Source organism: Pelodiscus sinensis, chromosome 11, assembly GCF_052426305.1.
Source record: "Pelodiscus sinensis isolate ZL-2025 chromosome 11, ASM5242630v1, whole genome shotgun sequence".
NCBI classification, from domain to species: Eukaryota; Metazoa; Chordata; order Testudines; family Trionychidae; genus Pelodiscus; species Pelodiscus sinensis.
Genome location: NC_143062.1, coordinates 31,424,054 through 31,439,446, shown reverse-complemented (window position 1 = coordinate 31,439,446; position 15,393 = coordinate 31,424,054). Strand labels below are relative to the sequence as shown.

The 15,393-nt window shown below is 45.1% G+C and overlaps 1 protein-coding gene across 5 annotated transcripts in view; it reads right to left on the bottom strand.

Moving 5' to 3' along the window:
* Window positions 1–12,122, bottom strand: part of NR2C2 (nuclear receptor subfamily 2 group C member 2) — a 76,484-nt gene extending 64,362 nt beyond the window's left edge. For 2 of the 5 annotated variants that reach the window (XM_075938754.2, XM_075938759.2), the window contains exons 1-2: window positions 11,715–12,121; window positions 2,325–2,408 (exon numbers count right to left, since the gene is read on the bottom strand). In XM_075938754.2, coding sequence (XP_075794869.1) covers window positions 2,325–2,384 — 60 coding nt within the window. In that variant the 5' untranslated portion in view covers window positions 2,385–2,408; window positions 11,715–12,121. Of the gene's footprint in view, window positions 1–1,100; window positions 1,201–2,324; window positions 2,409–11,714 lie in introns of all 5 variants that reach the window. The other 3 variants (XM_075938756.2, XM_075938755.2, XM_075938758.2) reach the window with 3 other exon arrangements.
* Between the last annotated feature and the right edge of the window lie 3,271 nt (window positions 12,123–15,393).

Below are 15,393 nucleotides of genomic sequence, written 5' to 3'. Positions count from 1 at the left end.
GGAAGAGTAAAATATAAATGATATTTTACAAAAGTTGCTCAGAATATGAAGCAACTGCAGAAATTTCCTTTCTTGGGCATAGCTGTCCTCTATATTCCAAACTGATGAACTCTGAGTAAAACCAACTAAATAATAGCTCAAGGTATAAGTAATGACACAAAGTGTCATTTAAGCTCATCCAAGTGGCTGTAGAAAGTTGGAGAAATGGAACAAACAATAATAAGCTCTAAAGAAAAAATAAATAAAATAAAAGCAATGAACTTTTAACTACTCAGTAGATGAAACCATCATAGGAGCTGCTTTAGAAAATCATTCTTAAAACAAGAACTGATTCAACTGTTTTTCACTTTACTACACAAAATACAAACAGTATTGAGGTAAAGTCATTAATGGCCATGCTGGAGCAATAATTCAGTGAGACAATAAAACCCAACAAATTACTGCACAGGAGAGAAAAACTGCACTGCTGACTCTCAACTCACAGGACAAAATAATGTTTGCTGCTTGACACCTTGGTCCCCAGTAAACCCATGTGCAAAACGGGCAGCAATCCATTTGAAGAATTACTGTATGTATTACTAACCATGTCAATATTTACATTACATTAACTTGTTCACAACTGATCATTTAAAATTCATTCTTATGATTCAATATATGATTAATGGTTATATTTCCCTTCTCCCAGTTCAATTTTCCTTGATGAAATATCTGGCTTTTGAAGAAAACTCTCATTTTTTAAGACCAATGCCAAATTTTTAAAATTCCCCAAACCAATTAATCATTTCCCTTCTTGCCAAGAAATGACTAGGAATACAAATACACAGATCTAATATATTTTTAAAAATCAGTCATTTATTAAAGTAGACTAAAAATGTATCTGACTTAGCAGGGCACATAGCAGTAAGCTGACCATTTATAACGAAGGTGGCTCAAAATTTAAAAGCAACATTATAGCCTTCAGAATTAACAGATGTCGTGACCACGGTGTTTTTTTATAGATATTTTTCCCATGAACAAAAATCATGGTGTTATGGAGCAGACTGGCATAAAATTTAAGGAGGAATTGAATAGTGTAAAGAGAGGAAGCCCTAGTTACCCACCGGACAGGAAGAAATCACAGAGCTTCACATGCTCTTGGGAAGGACCGAGCTCTCCAGTAGCAAGATACAACCATCATACTATGTTACCACGGTGCATTTCCTGCACGAGGAATTACAAATGTCACATTTTATGTGCCTTAGATTTGATTACAGCATCACCATTCATACCAAAATACGTAAGGGTTCGCCTGTATAAAATTTTTTTTTTCAAACTCTTCTAGGACTAGTTTGTAAAAGTTAATTCTGGGCTGAAATTTGCTTTGCAAACATATGAAAGAGCAAAATAAAACAAAAAAATTATGTTTGGCAGTTTCTAAGGTGAAATTTTAGTTTGTTCTTTGAACAGTCCTTAAAAAATGATTTAGCTGTTCTTTGCAGCCCTGAGTCCAGATTGTGGCTTAATCACTCATGCCATAAAATATAGTTTTATAAGAACAAATTAATATTTCTTTGTAGAAAGAAGTTATTGGTAGAGATCATTTACAAAATCCCCTAATTATGTAATTATATGATAGGCTGTAATAACTCTCAAGGATATTAAGCCAAGCAAAAAACCTATACAGTTAAGGACCTGATTAAAATTAGCAAATTGAAAGAAATATGTAAGTAATCTTCTCTTTCCATGATAAAGTTCATTTTCAGTGATGAGAAGTTGATTTAGACATTTTAATCTTCAACCGTCTAAGTTACGGTGAACATAAGTAAGGCCATTAATTAATGTTACCTTAAAACTATTTTTGTGCTTTTATATATGGTATGCTTTGGACAAAAATCCAAACTATGATTCATAAGATTCTCACTACTATATGCTCACAATATTTACTATGTAGTATAGTACCTGAAACATGGGTTCAAAATTTAGATGATATGCCACTGAAAGAGCAGAAACCCTTATTTTATTAAAATGTCACTCAAATGCAATGATTTTCTCATATCTTTTATTTCAAATTATAATAATTATAAAATAGGCAAAAGAAGTAAATTTCCATACAAGTTACAGGTGATTTTCTTGATTTACACATCTCATATGGAATCCACTAGAATGAAGTAAAGTGACTCAAACAAATATTGGCTACATTTCTTACATATTCTCCTGTAAAATAATTGCCGTTCTATAATTACCATCTGCTTCATTTCTGATCACTTGTAAATAATGGAAAACACTGATAGATTTTCCTTTCAAAATCAAGTGTGCCAGCTACTATAATATCATCTACAACTCACCTCAGCCACCTGCTGTGTCTCCATTATCTGCTGAGCCAGCACCTCCATATTGGTTGCCATGGTGAAGCAAGATCATTAGAGAACCTGTTTGAAAAGATGCCAGCAACTTCCATCAGGCACAGAAAATTAGACTTTTGTCACTGTTATTAAGTAAAATTAAATATGCGGTGAGACTTCATATGAGTTTACACCACTGTCAAATATATCTAACAAATAAAAAAGCAGTACACATTTTCACTGCAAAAATGGGAATACTGTTTTCAAGATACAGATCTTCTAAAATTATAAGCAAAAATATTTGTTTACTTTGTAAAACTTAACAAATCTTTGTAACTCCACCATTTAATAACTGGCAATTAAGAGAGCTCCATTTAAAAAGGGGACAGGGCACATTTTAACTTCCACTAATGGTTTGATTTGGAGAATTCACAGTTCTTAAAAAAAGTTTTCATTAATTCCTAGTTAGTGAGGCGATGAAAAAAATTATACTAAAATGAACAACTTATGTCATGCTCTGCTGGACAAGGATGTGTCTACTAGAGAAAGGTATTTGAACACATACTTATTGAACCCTTTTGCCAGACTACCATTATCACATTTTTTTTTGTCAAAATCCTGCATTGGTAGGGAAACGGCCTACAATATCTTACATATCTTCTTACTTTTTAACTTCTATGCTATATTTTATAAAGATACTAGGATATCATCATAACTATGGGAAGGAAACTCTGTAAAGGAATTACTTCCTAGGACTGGTTAATATAACTGCAAGTTAATTCTCTGCCACAAATAAAAACAAGATGCAGCTTTTTGAAAGACCAAAGTTCCTAAAGATGTGTTCATCATGCACTTTTGCCTACCATCTCATGCGGATATTGGTGAAATGGCCTTTGTGATCCACCAGCACCTGCAACACCATTGAGAAGTACCCACTGCAGTTTATGTATTCTTTGGCAAGGTAGTCTGGTTCCAAGATAGGAATATGTATATCATCTATCGTCCCACCAGTTAGAGAACCCTATTGAGGCAAAGCCATTCACTATGTCCTGTATGTTTCCCAGAGTCACTATCCTTCCTACAGAAGGATATTAATTGCCTTGGCTACTTGAATCACAGCAACTCCCACTGTTCATCTACCAACTCCAGACTGATTCCCAACTGACCGGTAATTATCTGACATTACAGCTGTGTCTACACTGGCAAGGTTTTTCCGGAAAATCATCTGATTTTCTGGGAAAACTTGCCAGCTGTCTACACTGGCTGCTTGAATTTCCGGAAAAGCACTAACGATCTAATGTAAAATCATCAGTGCTTTTCCGGAAAAACTATGCTGCTCCCGTTTGGGCAAAAGTCTTTTTCCAAAAGACTTTTGCCCGAAAGGGCCAGTGTAGACAGCATGGTAGTGTTTTCTGCAAAAAAGCCCCGATCGCGAAAAGCTCCCACCGACCCCTACCTTCCCCTGCCCCACTTCCCCCCCCCCCCCCCACGGCAGTAGAGAGGAAAATTATATTAACTGCGTGTCGGCTGTTGATCCAGCCGGAGTGACTGTAACTGACCAGAACGTCCTGAAAGCGGCTGCTTTGGCACACCCTCGCCCCCTCCTCCTCTCCCTCCCCCTCTCCCACCAACCCCTACCTTCCCCTGCCCCCCCCCCCGGGCAGTAGAGAGGAAAATTACATTAACTGCGTGTCGGCTGTTGATCCAGCCGGAGTGACTGTAACTGACCAGAACATCCTGAATGCGGCTGCTTTGGCACACCTTCGCCCCCTCCTGCTCCCCCTCCCCCTCTCCCACCGACCCCTACCTTCCCCTGGCCCCCCCCCCCTCCCGGCAGTAGAGAGGAAAGTTACATTAACTGCGTGTTGGCTGTGGATCCAGCCGCAGTTAATCAATTACTCTAACAACTTGAAGCAGCTGCCGGAGCACTTCCGGGTGCCGGACCATCAGGTGTACCGGACCACTGGATGCCGGACCACTGGAGTTTTACTGTATATATGGTCATGCCAATTCTCTTTCAGAATATGATCTGAGGAAGTGGGTCTGGCCCACGAAAGCTCATCACCTATTAAACCATTGTGTTAGTCTCTGAAGTGCTACATAGTTTTTCTTTTTGTTTTAGCAATATCAGACTAACACAGCTACCTCTCTACTACTATTTAACAAATTGGAGGAATTGGAAATGGATATTTAAGGAAGGAGAGATATGTTCCAGTTTTCCAGTAATATTTATACTATGTTTTTACAGACAATTATTATGTACCTTAGTCAAGCATAAAATTGACTACTAGTAATAAAAGTCCCTGGCAGAACATGACAACTAAGAATGTGAAAATAAACATTTCTGATTTTTCATCTTCAGTCATATTGGAGAAGGTCATGACCTTAATTTTAGTGGACTCTTCCTGGTTATTAAAGCAATTCAATTCCTCAAACTAGATGCCAGACACTATGTGGAACAGTGGTGACAAGTCAATTACTATCCCAACAGAAGATAACACCTTTTTGTAACTGCATATCCATATTTACAGTATGAATTATAAATTTTTTTGCATCAGTTTATTATAGTATTATGAGTTTGAATCGTAAGTAATGTGATGAATTATATTCCAGTGTAGCTAGCTAATATGTCAGTGTGACAGACTGCTGGCTAAGCCAGAGCTCTGCTACCGTAGCCTGACTAAGGGAAAACAGCTGAGTAAGCCCAGGCCTGCAGGGCTATCAGAAGCAGCTGTGGGCCTCACAGAAGGAGAGCTATATAAGGCGGAGGAAGGAAGCCACAGGGGGAAGAAGGAGTGGCATAGTTTGTGCCCAGGTAGAGAGATGAGCTGGCTAACTTCTAGTACCTAGAAGGGAGTGGGAAGTTACAATAAAAGGCATGAGTGACTGCACCAGATGGCTTGTTGACTGATTTGTGGACTAGCCGATGGACCAGACCCAGGTGCCTGAGTGGGGACTCTGCCACATGTGGTACCAGGAGTGGGGTGCAGCACCAGCGAATGTGGTTGGTGGCCCAGAAATGGAGGAGACCTTGCAATGGCTGGTCAAGTAGCAAGAGAAAGTGCAGCAGGCCCTGCAAAGTTTTCAGCAGTCCCACCAGGCAGAGAGACATGCTTTGCTAACCTGGCAGGCAGAGCAGCAGCAAGCCTGCAGGAATTTATAAAAGAGCAGAGCAAAGTGCAGCAGCAGCAACTCCTGAAAAACTGGTGAGTCCTGGGGAAGAGGATGGTACCCGGCCGCCAGGCCTGGGACTCTAAAATGGAGCCAGCAGATGACCTGGATTCATTTTTGAGGACATTTGGGTGGGCAGCCATGGATGCTAGATAGGATGGCCTACCTGGGCCCTGCATCTGGCTCCCTACCTGGCAGGAGAGGCTCAAGCGGCCTATGTGGCCTTGGAGGATGACCAAGCCCATAGTTATGAGGCAGTAAGAGCAGCCCTTTTGGACCAGGTGGGTCTGTCCACAGAAAAGTACCAGCAGAAGAAATTTGTCAGCTTGATGGACCGCAGATGTGAGGCCCAAAAGCTACTAGACTGGGCAACCCGTTGGCTGAGGCCAGAGGCACAGATGGTGCAAGAAATACTGGACTCGCTCATTCTCGAGCAGTTGCCTCAAGCCCCTCGGGAGAGTGTCTGTGTGGGTTAGATGCCACCAGCCTGACACACTTAATGCAGCGGTTAGGTTGGTGGAGAAGTATGTAGAGGCAGAGGTTCCCCGGAGATAAGGCCAACCCTCTAGGGCAGGCATGTCCAAAGTCCGGCCCGCGGGCCAATTGCGGCCCGTGTTCCGGTTTAATACGGCCCCACAGGTAATTTGGCAATATCTATCTTTTATGGCCCCCAACGAATCCATATGTATTGAGATGAATACATTGTAAAATCTCAGTTAATGTCAGTTGGTCTAAATCAGTTATAAATATATTTGGACACAACATGTATACTTGGTGTTATGTTCCTGTTCATATTTTTTGAACTTAAAAGTTGACAGACAACCTTTATTACCAATAATATGTAATGTACTTTACAATGTTCCTGACATATATTTCAGCTTCCTGGATTTTTTTTTTTCATCTGGCCTTCAGATATGAAAGGCAGAGTGATTTAACAGCTGTTTAGATTTGTCATCCATGTGATGAAATGAAAAGTATGCCGTTTGCAATAAACTTTGCATAAAATAGTTAACTTGCATTTAATTTTAATGGTTCAAAGAATGTCAGGCAAAATGGTCGGCCCTCACGCATGTTCACTTCATCAAATCTGGCCCTCTTTGAAAAAAGTTTGGACACCCCTGCTCTAGGGACAAGGAATCAGGGAGAAAGCCAGAGGAGCCCCTTTCTGAGAGGTCCAGAGAGGAGGGAGTCACCTCGAGGAGCAACTGTGGGGGCTGGCACTATGACCAGCTGGCAATGTGGGATGCCAGGGCATAGAAAGCAGGACTGCCTGGACCGTATGGATTGTGGACATGTGGGGTTCTGCAGGGTGATTCAGATCAGAGGACCTGACAGGAGGCAGTGTCTGCCCACTGTCCAGATCCGGGTGAGGAGAAAGGCCCAGCGAGGGCTAATGGACTGCATCGGCCCACTCGCTCACACTGGATTCTCCCTGGAGTAAAGGTGGCACTAGAATGTGTCCATGGGGACAAGAGGTCCTGCCCAGGTGCCACTGGAACTGAGAGGCCGTTCCGGTGGAAGTGGGTGAGGGTAATGGACCAGTTACCGTATCCAATGGTGGTAGGTCAGGACTGGGACCAATCTGCCACAGAGAGCAAGAGGGGAGCCTCAAGGAAGGTCAAGAATTCCCCCAAGGGAGACAGAGGCATAGCCATTGGTGCTACAGGTGTGAGGAACTAGGTCACGTAGTTGGGTGGTATCCCAGTCCGGTAGGGACAGAAAGGTGGGAAGCAAGTCTGGTGGTAATGGGTAGCCCTTCTCCCTCTCAGGGAGATGAGGCACAAGTGGATTGCTGCCCAGAGTTGTCCCCAGAAGTAGAGACATCAATCCTGGTGGGGGAAGATAGTGCAGCACAAAGAGGAGACCAACCCTGATCTCCCCCTCCTCGCCCCTCCTCCCCCCCCCAGTGCAGGTTAGAGCTGTATTGGAGGAAAGGCCACAACAAGGCTGCGGGTGGTGTGAACACCTGTGGGCAATGCCTGAAAAATTCGGGCCTGGCCCTTTCCACTGTGACTTTCATGGGGAGGGAATAAAAGAGCCCCCTGGAAAAGCTCCAAGGGAGGGTTTGTACACATGTGGGGATTTGCCCAGAAGGGAGACCCCCCCCCCCCCCCTTAGTAAGGGCCAGAATGGCCCAGGGAGGGTGGAACCCCAGGGCAAGGAACAACTCCCCAAGGGAAAAAAAGGGGAAAAGCCAGCCCCAGGGGCAGAGTGTGTTAAGGAGAGGCAGGCCCAAACCTGACACTTCATAAGTGGGGAGGAGTGTGACAGACTGCTGGCGAAGCCAGAGCTCTGCCAGGGTAGCCTGGCTAAGGGGAAACAGCTGAGCAAGCCCAGACCTTCAGGGCTATCAGAAGCAGCTGTGGGCCTCACAGAAGGAAGGCTATATAAGGCAGAGGGAGGGCCGGAGGAAGAAAGGGGGGAAGGAGCCAGGGTGTGGCTCAGCATGCTCTCAGTTAGAGAGAGGAGCTGTCTAGACTGTAAACTTTGTACATAGCCGGTGGTGGGAACTTACAATAAAAGGGACGGGTGACTGCACCAGAAGGCTTGTCGACTGATTTGTGGACCAGCCGGTGTACCAGACCAAGGGGCCTGATCAGGGACTCTACCACAGTCAGCCATACAATATTATGCTGTAAATAGATTGTGGGATGGATTTAAATTTTCTGATGAAAAGAGAAACTCCTTAAATATACCAAACTATAACTGGTTATTTTAATGTTGTATTTACTGTGTATGCAAAAGTGAATGTGTTGATAGCATGAGGGCTTTGGGACCTGCTGATACAGGTTGGATATCCGTGGTCTGGCATGATTGGGACCAGTCAACAAAATCTGCTGGTCCAGGGGAGGGGTTCCCTTCCCCAAGCCAGCTGGCCCTCTGACTCTGTCCTCCAACCCCCACACATTATGGCTGCCAATCCCAGCCCCAGACTGCCTTTGGTGGCCAGGACTCTCTGGCTCTGGCCCATGCTGCTGCATGCAGCCACGTTTCCCCAGCCCCGCACTGCCATGGGTGGCTGGACTTCTCTGGCCCCTAGTTCTGCAATTTCCCAGCTCCACCCTGATGCGTGCTGCTGGGATTCTCTGGTTCCTGGCCAAGCACTGCCCCCGGCTACTGGCCCTCCTGCCTTTAGGCTCTCTGGTTCAGGAGCATCCGAGGTCTTGTCGGACCATGGATGTTGCTGGATCAGAGAGTACCAGTTGTCAGAGGTTGCAACCTGCACTATGAAATAGATGACAGTTGTTTGCAACAGTTGCAGTAGGGATGTTAAATTTAGATTAATCAACTAATCAGAGTTGGAATTTCCATCGATTAGTCGATAAGGGCACTTCTGCTTTGAAATGTAGCAAGAGTCTGCCAGGTTGTTGCTACATTTCAAAGGTGGAAGTGCCACACGACTGAAACACTGTATACAACCTGGTGCCAACAGGAGACTTAGGGTCCCCCACTGGCCCCAGGTTCCATGCCATGCTTCCACTTTGCAATGTACAAGTGCCCTGGTGGAGACTCCTGTACATTTCAAAGGCCAAATGCTTCCACTACACCCCTGCCTCCTCCCACAGAGCTTTTAAACTGGCTCCCCCAGCACCCCGTTTTCTTCTCCCTTCCTTGCTGCCTCTTTCTGATAGAGGCAGCAAGGGGTTGGGGAAAGAGACTAGCCAACTAGTTGATTAGCTGCTAACAGCCCTAAGTTACAGCTGAATATTGTGAAGCAGTAAGCTCAAAGAACAAATCTGTTTCAGCACCATTTTGTGTAAACACTGTTCAAGCCTGGTGAGCATGGTCTATCAATGGTTAGCTGAAACAGCTGACTAAAGTTTGCCCTTTCCAACACATTTCAAATGAAGCCATGGCCTCATTAAAGTCTATGGAAGCTTTCCACTGACTTCAATGGCACCATGATTTCATAGTTCATCTTCAAATTCAGAATGTAAAAATGTCTGGCCCAGCGTCATTCTGCCACTCCCCACATGCACTGGCTCCTGTCTGCTGCTGCTTCCCTCCCTGCGCTGCTACCTCTGTATCAGAGGAAGGGGGCTTCATATAACCATTAAGATTAATCGATGAACCCAGACTCATTGGTTCATGTAAATGGGTACACAAAAAGGAGGGCATGAACTCTTTGGGAGATCAAATAAGCCATCAAGACAGATTCAGACCCAGAGAGACTGGGTGATTTTTTTTTTTTTGAGGGGAGAAGACTGACACGTCAGTTATTCTGATATAACACTGTTGCATAGGCATAGCCTTCAAGTCCTGGGCTTCACAACATCCTCAGGCAAGGAGGATTTCTTTAGCTCAGGAATAATAAATATCATATTTTGTTTAGTTTAGTTCTGTAACAAAAATGAAAGATGGTTTGAATACCAGACAAGGTCTCGTGGGCTTGGTTTTGTTTCAAGGGATGCAATTTCCCTCCTCCTCTCTTCTCTCCCGTTGTTTTTTTAACCATATAGTGGAGATTCTGGTGCTGCTGTATTTAATAAAAATTATATCTGCTAAATAAAACAAGTAATCAGGAACTGTATACACTGAATAAAAGGTCACTTATTTTCTATCTACACCTTCTTCCTTTTATCTTCCCAGTCTACAGTTGTGACACCCTTCATTGTGACAGATCCCACCTTGCTTTGCAAAATACTTCTATACAACACTGTAACACCCTCTCCACAGAACTGAAAGAAACAGCCAATTTATTACACAGCAAAGAACATAGGTTGGCTAAGGCACTGGTGTAAAATTTGTTCTACCAAAAAGGCAACAAAATCATTACTCTGAGAAGAAAGCAATCACAAGCTCTGAGGTGAAATACTCTTCATTTATTGCACTGGGGCGAAGTGAAGCTGTGTCATTTCGGGAAGGTACAACCAAGTCCAGCAATGCTGGGATCTGAGCCTATAGGTCCCAAGGAATCAAACACACTATCAAAGTTCTTCTCAGTTAGGGGAAACCCGATTACAGCGTGTCCGGGAATACTACAGGAGTCAGGTAAACTGACTACTTGGCGCAGGAAGGAAATAAAAATCCTATGGCCAGGTTGCAGTGCAGGACCCAGGGAAAGGACAATTAGCGAGGTAAAGGCCAACGCTGTAAACCCAGGCTAACATCTCAACGCCAGGCTCGGCAGGAGCGGTCCGTGGATAACAAACCCGCATCCCAGAAGCACTTCAGCCAACTGCGCCTCAGGATCCAAGTGTTGAGCCAGCCCCACATGCTGCCTGGCTCCTAGGAGCCCAGGAGACCCAGCTCGCAGCAAGCGCCATAGACCTCCTCCCGCACTGATGACCGCAGCTCCAGCGCCGCCGGTCACTACACTCTGTGCCCCGAGACCAATGGGCGCCGAGCTCCCAGCCCTTCCCACGCCCCCTGGCGTGAGAGCCGCACAGAGCAATTTTTCTCTGAACCCAACAGGAAACCCCGCCCCCTGATCTAACCAATCGGCACAAGTTAAGGCGAAAAGGCCCGCCCCCAAGGAGCGGATTGGGTAACGGGTATGCCCGTTAGGCCGCTTAGCCTGCCTCCCGTCTAAGAAGAAAAACACTCGAGGGACACCGCGGAAAAACACAAGATGGCGGTGCTGGCTGACAGCCAAGTCCCAGGCGGAGCCGACGCCATTAGACCCCCCCCCTTTCCCTCCGGTGTGAGCTCTGTCGAGTTCCGAAGGGCCCGGCCCTGCCATGGGGGAGCGGCCGGTAAGATGGCGGCGGTCCCGGCCCCGTATGCAAAGTACCCACCGCCCCCTCCCCTCCGCCCTCCCGGTGGCAAAGGTAAAAGGGTCGGGTTCAAGCCGCCGCCTCCGCCCGCTCAGACTCCATCTTCCCTGTGTGTGGCCAGGGTTCCTCCGCGCCGTGGCCAGACCCCTTCTCCCGCAGCCCGCCCGGAAAGCACGCTGCTCGCCCGCATGCCGGACCGACTCGGAACCTAGGCGGGCCGGACCCCGCCAAGCGGCTCCGAAGCGGACTCGGACTCGATCGGCCCAGCTATTCCCAGAGACCCTTTCCCGAAGCGGCCTGCGAGCCCAGCCAGGCCTAGGCACGGTCGGCGCTCAACTACCACGGGCCCCCGGAGGCCGAACAAGGGGCCCGCAGGGCTGGACTCTGGCCGTTTAAACCGGGCGTTCTCTTTTCCCTTGGAGCGGCTTGGCCCGACTCCATTCCCGCCGCCCGGCCCGTTACGATCAGCCAGCGCGGGGTATTTTTATTTAGTAAAAACATTTACCTCAGACTTTGGCGCCAAATGTGCCCCGACGGTGACCCGGGTCCGACCGGGCCTGTTGGGCAGCGGTGCCAGGCGACGGCCCGGAGAGGGCGGGGGGAGGGGTGCTCGGGTTAGTATTATTTGTTATTGGGGGGGGGGGGTTGTTTTGGTTTTGCGCCGTGCCCCTGTGAAAGGTCAGAGTTCGTGACCCCGCCTGCCGCTGCTGCCGCCTGGGAGCGTTTCCCCGCTTCCTCTTCCCAGCCCCACGCCGGCCACGGCCCCCTCCTCCATCCTCGCGGGGCGGGGCCGGGGGACGGCAGCGGCGGGGAGGGGCTACCTGAGTGCCTGGATGGAACGCTCACACACCAGCGTTCCAGCCGGCCCCGGGGGCAGGAACGGCGCTTTCCCGCCACCGTCCTTTACCTTCGCCCCCGGCATTGCTGGGACGATGCTGTGCTGCTGGAGCTCAGACTGGAAAACTGTGCGGCCCCCTTTTGTCTCTTAGTGAGGGGAGAGTGAGCAGACGCGTTTATTCCCCTCCCCCGAAGTTATTGTGGTAGGGAGAGGTCACAGAAGATAGCTTAGACATGGAGATTACTCTCCTCCAAACCTTATTACTTTACTGTGAGGAGAAACCCTTTATCCCAGTCAAGTTCTGTGGTCAGTCATTGTTTTCCTCCTGACCCGTGAGGTTTGTGTATAATCTTCTTTTTTGAGGTAATTGCCTTTTAATTTAAGGTCGGTTATGTGTAAAGTCTGTGTGGATGCTCCTCAAAGCTTTACCCTGTGGCTTATACACAGGAATTAGAGGTGTGACTGCAGCATGGGTAGATGTACTCAAAATAACTTGAGTCTAGGGCAGGGGTGGGCAATAAAAAGGCAGAGGACCTCCAGGGTTAGTCCCTGCTGGGCTGCTGCTATAGTTACTGCACCTCTAGGTATTGGTGATTGCAGCTCTCATTGGCCACAAATCACCATTCCCAGCCAATGTGAGTGCCAGGAACTAACCCCATCAGTCTGGATCTAGCCTGTGGTCCGGTATTTGCCCACCACTGGTCTAGGGCAGTATACTAGGTATTTATGTCAGTATAACTTTGCTGCCCAGGAGTATGAAAAATCCACACTCCTGAGTGACACAGTTAAACTGACCTAACCCACAGAGCAATATTCCCACTAATCTTTTTAATTGGTGTGTGGATTTTTTTCCATCCATGTGCGGAATAACTTTTATATGCAAAGTATGTGCACATGTACACCATTGGAAACCTAAAGCTTAGATGTGGGTGCACTGCTAATCACCTAGCTCGCATGTGAATTTCTCCTGAGGGGCAGCATAAGCACATAGCGAAATACTGCCCAGAGTAGACCACACTAAGTGGAAGGGAAAATTATTCCGTAAACCTAGCTTCTATCTCTGGGATAAATGGGTTATGTATGCTAACAGGAGAACTCCTCCCTTCTATGAAGGTAGTGTCTTCACTGACGCATTGTAGTATTTTTGCATAGACCAGCCTTAACAGCAGTATCACTTACAGTGAAACTGCAGCAGCACAAACTTCAGTGCAGACCGTATAAACCTGAAAGGAATGCTTGGTTCTGGTTAGTAAGATAGGTAGCCTGCACTGCAATCTGTGCTGTCATGGCTTCACTGCTGTTGGTACTCCTGCTTGCAACATTAAAACTAGCTGACATACATCTAAATGAGCATGAGTTAACTGTAGACATACTCCCATGATGTGTTTTCATCAGTAAAAATGTGCCATTACAATGAGATATTTATATTGGGAAATTATTTTTTTTACTAGTGAAAACAGTTGAAGGAGGTGCCCTGTGCTTTTAATCAGCATAGAGTTTGCTTATGAAACCTTCAAAGGCTATGTCTTGACAGCCAAAAAGGAGATTTTATAGTGAGTTCTCTTTTAAAATCCTAGTAGAGATAAGGCACAGGTAGTTTTTCTCTTCAGTGAAGAGGCCAATACTTGTAGAATCATGCGTCTCAGGCTAGACTCCTGGATTAATAGTTCACTCTTCTTCTGTTCACCAAGATTTTGGATGTCATAGCAGAAAGACATCTTGTGTATAGTAATGAATAAACATAAAGTAAAATCTTCAAAAAATAGCCAGTGTGTATTTAATTTATTTTTATAATAACTGGTGTGGAGAAGAATTATTTTTTTAAAGTGAACTTTTAAAATATGATTTATAGTTAACTACAAATCTAGAAGCTTACCTTTTAACATGTAAATATTCTATGTAAAGCTTAAAATCATTAGGACCTGGAGAAGATATTTAAGTATTTTTGTAAAAGGTATTTCAGATAAAATCAGATAATAGAACTAGACTTAAGAGTAGAATATTAGTACTTAGTAAAACAAATATAGTGACTATTGTGGTTCTGCTTGTGCAAGTATGTATTGGTTGCTGTTTCTCCATTTAAATATCAGTCTTTCAAAAAATTTGGCCTTGGTTATGGAGAGAGGTATTTGTGAACTTTATAAGGGAGGCCTAGTTTGGAAAAGCCCTACCATTTCATAAATGTCATTTGATACAACTGGCATGTGGTTAGAAAGTGTTTTACCATTTCTGAAATGTACATTTATCACAATATTCAAGTGCTTCTCAAGTAAACTAAATTTGTCTGGAGGTTCTCTAGTGGACTCTTAGACTTCTTACATCACTATTTATACAAGTATCTGCTTCAAAATGGGTTGTCATTTTTTGGGGTGGAGAATAAGGGATGTGAATGGTTAATGGGTTAGGCTTACTGGTTCCGGTTAACTGATGGAGGCTGGAGCAGCTCTCTGCCCATCACAGGTTGGGGGCTGTTTCAGCCTCTCAGAGCCCACTATGGGAAAGGAGCACTTCAGCTGGCTGGAGAAGCCCCTATCTGCAGCAGTCCATCCTGGGTGCACCACAGGAGTGACTAAAGTGAGAGTTTTGCTCCAGTAAAAGCTATAGTTATGAGTCTGAGGTACATGTCTTTGCTGCACTGTTCAGCATAAAAGAAAAAGCAAAATGCTTAAAAGTAGTCAAGAAACTACTGTTTGTACAGTACCTGTCGGGGGGAGGGGGAGCTGCTACAGCCCAGTTGGGCTGGCATGCCCCCCCATCTTTAATTACATTTAACTGGTTAACCAGTTTACTAGGGATGTAAAATCCCATTTAAGAGGGTTTAATGAGGAGAGAGGGATTTTTGTTTTTTTGTGAAGTGTTTTAGTTATGATGGAAAAGCTTTAATAAAGGCCTGTCACATGAACAAATTATACAGGTTTAAATAAATTGGCTTTGAAACTGATTAAGTTAAACTGGTGCAATCCCTGTATTGATACTCTTAGTTTGGTTCTAAGAGTATTTTATCCATTTAACTCAAGTTGATTTATTTTATTGTACTCTATGGCTGATCACTTGTCTCATTATTTCCTTGCTACTTGCCCTTTCGGTCTGTCTGTCTATCATCAATATGTTATCTCTTGGCTTATCCTTACATTGGTGCAAGAATGGTGTCTTTTTTTTTTCTTTTCCAGTTTGTGCATATGATCAATAGCTATGGGTCCTGAGAAATAATAATAGTGTGCTGTTTTACTATATTGTCAGCCTCTTGGCTTTGTAGTTAGGAAGTTTGCCTCTCTCGAACACAGATACCAAATTTAAATCTGCAAGATTCTTGTTTCTTGAATACTTTTAAACATTTCTGCCTGTT